The sequence below is a fragment of the Acomys minous genome (assembly GCF_964271855.1).
Source record: "Acomys minous genome assembly, chromosome: 8".
In the NCBI taxonomy this organism is placed as follows: Eukaryota; Metazoa; Chordata; class Mammalia; order Rodentia; family Muridae; genus Acomys; species Acomys minous.
Window position 1 is genome coordinate 80,297,026 of NC_140489.1, and position 6,255 is coordinate 80,303,280.

The 6,255-nt window shown below is 46.3% G+C and overlaps 1 protein-coding gene across 1 annotated transcript; it reads right to left on the reverse strand.

Moving 5' to 3' along the window:
• Positions 1–1,733: 1,733 nt before the first annotated feature.
• On the reverse strand, positions 1,734–5,865 carry CCDC71L (coiled-coil domain containing 71 like). The gene has a single exon (XM_084791378.1). It carries the CDS (start codon positions 5,711–5,713, stop codon positions 5,045–5,047), a length of 669 nt encoding a protein of 222 aa, XP_084647504.1. The 5' UTR covers positions 5,714–5,865; the 3' UTR covers positions 1,734–5,044.
• Between the last annotated feature and the right edge of the window lie 390 nt (positions 5,866–6,255).

The window sequence follows — 6,255 nt, forward strand, 5'->3', positions numbered from 1 at the left end:
TTTCAGAAACATATTTGTCTGGTAACATACTTATTTAAGTTTGCTGGGCAATTATAGTTTGGCATCGTTATACTAAAGACCCGGGGCTGCTACATCATTATAATCATGGTCAGAGCATTTACCGAGACTCACAGGAGCATGGATGGTGAGCAGTCAGCTTCTGTGACATGTTCCCAGGCCCTTGCCCTCACACGCCTCTATGCACTTTTCTAGGCAGTGCTTTGTATCAGCTTTAGATACTGCAGTTTTGATCTGCTTGCCAACTCAGGAATTCCTTGTGTTGAGAGGAATCAAAGCTAACTCCTTCCTATTACACCCATCATCTCAAGCTAAGTGTGCCGAGATGAGGGGTATTTTCGCACACAGACTTCACACAATCTGACTTCATCTCGGCTCCGTGGCCGTGAGTGAACATGCAGTTCTCAACCTGCCCGTCTCAAGCACTTTGGAGGTTGAACACCCTTTCACAGGGGTCGCATATTAGATCTTCTGCATAGCACGTTATTTACATCATGATTCATAAAAACAGCAAAATTACAGCTATGAAGTAGCAACAAAAACAATCTTACGGTTGGGGGGTCGTTGGCATATGAAGAGCTGCATTAAAAGTTCGCAGCGTTGGGAAGGCTGAGAACTTTAAGGGCTGGAGCAATCTGCTGAAATTACTTCAAGTGAAGACTTATGGCAAAACTTTTACGGGTTTTGGATCAGCAACTTTAATTTATGGTTTGTAAACTCTCAGGTACTTTAAAATACACAATGACACGTTTTATGTCTTTCAGAGATATTGTCAAAGACTCAACTTCAAAAAGTAACTTCTAACATTGAAATCTGTAACAAACCCGACTTTTGCCCTAATACTTTCAGGAAGCTTAGAAGCATAATTTTATGTCATTTTTATTCCCTCCATTAATTACTTCTCCTTAAATTGTCTTGTAACTTTCTACACCATAATCTGACCTTGGTTGGGATGCCAATCAAACTGGAGAGCCAAATCCTCACTACTCTACACTATACTGAGCCTTCATATTTCCAATTAATAGCATTTATTAGGCACTTTCCGTATCTCCAGAATTAATATCCTTTTAAGCCCTTACAGTAGTCCACTAGTTTATGAAGCACGTTTGATAATGGAGGATGCCAAGGCACAAAGTTTCTTTACCTCGAGTCCCAGAGCTTGAAGAAGATGAAGCTGGGTGTGGCCATTCTCCTCCAGGCTGTTCCCGTGGCTTCCTCCACATACTGATAGGCTGTGGGTTATGAGGTAATACAGTCCACACAGCATATGCATCTGCCCTTGCTGAGGGCTGCGGATACTGCACTCCAGTCCTATAGACTGCAGTAAAAACTGCCCCTGTCTTTGTTCTGCAGTCTGCATGGCTGCCGATCATGGGCACTCTCATACTATGAAGGAACAGAACTTAGCCCTTCTATCATCACCCCACTGGTTTTCAGAGGCCAGGACTCAGAAGCCTGAATTTGAATGCATCTTTTAAAGGTTATTACAGGCAAACTGGGTTGTGGCTTTGGTTTGAAGCATCAGTCTAGAGGCTAAATTAAGAACTGACAGGTCCTAAGACCAAACACAACACAAACCTTGAGATTTCCAGCTCAAGTGCAGAAAACGTCAAGATTTATCGAATTTTTAAGAATTTAAGATGTTTTCTGACTCACACGCATACATAAAGTCTCATGTAGAAAACTTTCAGTATCATTAGGAAAGCCAGACACTATATGCTCTAAAATTTATTGACACTTAATAAGTTAAAAAGCAACACACAACCAAATTGTAAATCTCATTATTATGCACATTAAACTGTCCAGGGAAACACTTCAGTTCATTACAAACCATTGCTTTCTAATGCACTTAAGACAAAACAGTTTATCAAAAAATATCTGAACACACCAATAAGGAAATGTTATGTATGTATGTTCATTAAAAAATCACCGATTTAAAGACTGCCATAGCAACCCTTAAAACAACAAAAACCTTTAAGTTCAAATTTGGTTTTTTTATTCAAATATTTTAAAGGTTTTTTTTATAAAGTTTTTTGAAAAATAGTATATGTACACATGGCAAATCAATAGGTATGAGCTACCAGCTTAAGTTACGCTTGTCCACAGAATACCAGGACAGACAAAATAAATAGGCACCACAACAGCAACACTCTGCACTATCAAAAAAGGAAGCTTGCCCTCAGCGACCGCCAGGCTACTGGCCTGACAAAGTAAAAGTAAGTTGCTGGGTGATGGGGGGAAGGGTGTAAATGGCACGGGGGTGGGGTGGGGGGGCAGGGGGGTCTAACAAGGTTACCTTGAGGTGCAGGTCACCACAAATAGGAACTCAAAAGTCAAAAACTGAGTAAAAGTTTATCGAGGAGATGCCTTCCCTCCCAGCTGACCTCTCTCTCTACTTGTGCCATGAGAGATCAGAGAGGGCCAGAGAAGAAACGGGAAGCCTTTTAAAACTACCCACAAACCAAGCTAGATTATCTTTGTAGGACGAAACCCAGATGTTTCACCTTAAAGGCCACAATGCCAAGTTTCTTTCCACATCCTGTCCAAAGGTACCCAGGAAAAATTCCACTTTCTCATAATAAACTCATCAGCTACATTAGATGCGTCTTCCTTTTTTAAAGTTGCAACACAGGTTTTGCTGCAAAAACTTGGCAAAAATAAAGGTTGTATTTTTGAACCATATCAAACGCAGAATGGGCAGATAAATCTAAGCTTTAGTCAGTCGGATCAATAAGCCAAAGAAGCATTTAGGCATAAGGTCAATTGCGCTGAAGTACCAAGGCATAAGAGAAATAAATTGTCAAAAATCTCAGTAAAGATAAACCCACGGTGTCACAGGTCACATGTCCACTGTGTGCTGAGAACAATTATCCCCTCAGCCATGTCTACAGTTTCAGAATCCTCTGGGAAGTATCTAGATAAATTTCATGTTGAAATTACATTCTAATATGGCCATTGGATTTGTTTCTCAATTGTTATAAAACTATATACAAGTGAAGTGGTACAAATGCATTTTCATCAGGTGCTGGTTAGCTATAAAAGTTAACAATATAATTTTAGGGGGGAAGAAAATCCCATGTATCTGAAATACATTTGGCAATGGAAGCTAATAAACAAGACTGTCTCAGCTTCCCAGGAACAACTCTCCTTCTCATAATTACCCACTTTTTATATACTCAAGTAACAGTGTAACAATGTATTATCATCACGTAGTGAATAAAAGATTGAGGCTTGTGGGAAACTGGCATAAAGTCATATATGTATACATATATATTATTTTTTACAAAGCAAAAGCACTAAAATTAAAGTCACAACACTCCTTTCATGAATTATTAAAATTAAAATACTTAATTCAGAAAGCTATGCCATGGAATTCTAGGAAAACAAGAGTCAAAACTGAAACTCTCATTATTCTAAGAAACTGCCAAGCAGAGATAAGCTTTAGCGTTGAGGGCTTAACCAGTTGCAGCCCGGCACAAATGTCAGATGGCAGAACAACTAAATATGAAATAACAGTGGTAGAAAAACACGATTTGACCCTTTAGGTATTGCAGAAAAAGCTGGCTGTGGCACCATTGGCTAAAAAACCACCAAGTCTTGCTGCCACCAATGACCAAAGGCACTTGGATAATCAAGAACTCCACTCTGGGCCATATGGTATAGACACTATTATGAAAGTGTCAAGGGTCAGTACAGTGTGGCTCGATTGCTTGATTCCTGTGGCCTTCAGCTATCAAAGATTGCAAACACAGTTATGAATGGGAAGAAGAAAAAAAAAGAAAACTCATAGGACAGAAATTCAACCAATTGTCATGGTTCTGATAAATATACAATGAGTATCAACTTAGGCATTTCTTGTTGTCCAACAAGAAAGAAATAAGATGACCTATTTTTCTACCAAACAACTTCAACCAGTTATATGGTACCAAGAAATGCCCCTGCTCCTCCCTAGAGATCATTCACAGTTCTGGGAATTCTAAAGGGTATTCTGTGTTATCTGTTTATTCACGATGTCCACACGAATTGATCTCTCCTAAGCAACTTCCATCTTAATTCTCTTCCCATAAACAGCCCTGGATTTTATGTTAGATCAGGACGTGAGGCCAAATCACCTCCAACTGGATTCCAGTCATTCTTGCAGCCAACATATTCTTCAAAATTTATTCACTTTTTATCACAAGCCATGTGGTTCCAAAACATTCAAAAAGAATAAAGTCAACTTTTATTAAACAAAACTTTTAAGGAATAGTCTACCATTTTCTTTAGGAGCTCAGTAAATATAAATATTAAATTTCAATATAAAACTTTATATATAAACACCTTATTTTTTTTTTAACAGTTGTACTTTGCATCTCTTGGTAATCACTGAGCTCGTGAAATTCAAAGCCATATAAATCCTTACATTAACAGTCATTCGCTTGAAACTCTTAAAAGACAACCTCGATCAAAGCTTTGGAATCCAGTAAAAATTAGGAAACGAGTGGGCTTCAGAATACCCTGAGCGTACACCAGCACTACACCAGAAAACATAGGCGCTCTTCTGTCCAGAAAGTGGGGCTGACAAGTCAAAAAGAAAACAGAAGGGGGGAAGGGCAGATAAGGAACAAGTAAGTTTCTGGCTTTATTACACAAGCACGAAAACAAATTCCTTTGGAGAAAAACAAACAAACAAACAAACAAACAAACAATTTTAAAAGTCTTCGGAGGACTTCCAGACCGGTGAGGTAGAGTCCGAGAGGCAGAAAATGCACGTGTCCCTCCAGTGCTGGAGACGTCCGCATCCGGGCTGGGAAGCAAAGAGAGTTTTCTGCTGTAGACCGGGTCTGGCCGCGGGCGCGGGACCGCACCTTGTCCCGATCCCGGTACCGCGGCGCCGCAGGGCATCCGGGGACCTAGTTCGCGCATAAAGTGCACCAAGGGGGGCGGGGGGGGGGCCGGTTCTGTAAACATTCGACTGACATTAGTCCCTTCCAGAGCGCTGAAGTTTTCCTCGGGAGGTGGCCAGTAGGAGGCGCCGCAGCGCGCGTCACGCCCGGGGTACCGGGAAGCGGCGCAGCTTCACCACCGGGTCCAGGTCCACTCGCAGTACTTGGCGGGCCCTGCGCCGCGCCACCGCCAGGCTGCGCTCGTCCCACACGTCGTCGCCGACGCGGATGGTCGGGAAGCTGGTCAGCGTCGGGGTGGCCGCCCTCCAGATCTCCTCCAGGGTGCGGCCCCCAAAGCAGGACGTCGGCGGCCCGGGCTCAGCGGCGGCGGGGCGAGGTCCGCGGGTGCCCACGGCGGCCCGAGCTCCACGGCGCCTCCTCCTGGGCGTTGCGCGCGGGCGCTGCCGACGCGCGGGGCGGCTGGCGGGCGCCGGGGGGTCCGGCACCAGTGCCCGGCACGAGGAGTAGCCATAGACGTCCTTGCTGCGCAGGATGTGCGGGGAGAACTGGTGCTTGAGGCTGCAGAGGAAGCTCCAGAGCTCTGCTTCCGAGCTCATGAACTCCGTGCTGCTGGGCATGAAGAGCTTGAAGGCGTCGCCCAGCGCCTCGGTGCTGCCGGCCAGCGACAGTTGCGACCGCGAGTACACTACCTTCTCCTCCAGCGCCTCCAGCCCGGCCCCTCCTTCCACTCCGTAGCCTCCGCCGCCGCCGCCGCCGCCGCCCCAGGCGGCCCGGGGCCGGCGCCGCCGCCTCTTCACGCCGCGTCGCATCGGAGGCCGCTCGGGGGCCGCCCGCCGTCCCCGCCCGCGCCCGGCTCCGCGGCGCTGCCTTCTGCAGACGCCTTCCGCCCCGGCGCGGCTCGCTACTTTTCTCGCCTTGACGCCCCTCCCCCACCGGGCGGAGGACGCGCTGGATGTCCTGCCGCCCGGCTCAAGATGGCGGCGGCGGCGGGCGCCCACCCCGGGGCTTTGTCATTGGACGGTGGTGCGCCCCTCCCCTGGCTTCTCTTTCTTCTCTTGCCTCCTTTCGCCCTCTGCCTTTCTTTAAATGGGTCCGCCTTAGTCCCCGCCCACCGCGGCCCTGGCTCCACCCATTGGGTGCTCTCAGAAATAAGGGCAGGGACTGCCAGGAGGTTGGTGAGGGGTTTGGGTGGGGAGGCCAGTTCCTGGAACATGGTGGCTGTGGTGGGTGATGGTGATGGCCTTGGAAGGCCAGTCAACCATTGGGTGGGTCTGTCTAGAGAAGGAAGTGGGTGGGTGGGTGTGAGCTCCATGTTTAGGGGTGAAGTGGATGGTTGCGTGCAGCTGTGGGT

Coding starts and splice junctions, on each gene's coding strand:
- CCDC71L (XM_084791378.1), bottom strand. CDS start 5,713: ATGCGACGCGGCGTGAAGAGGCGGCGGCGCCGGCCCCGGGCCGCCTGG.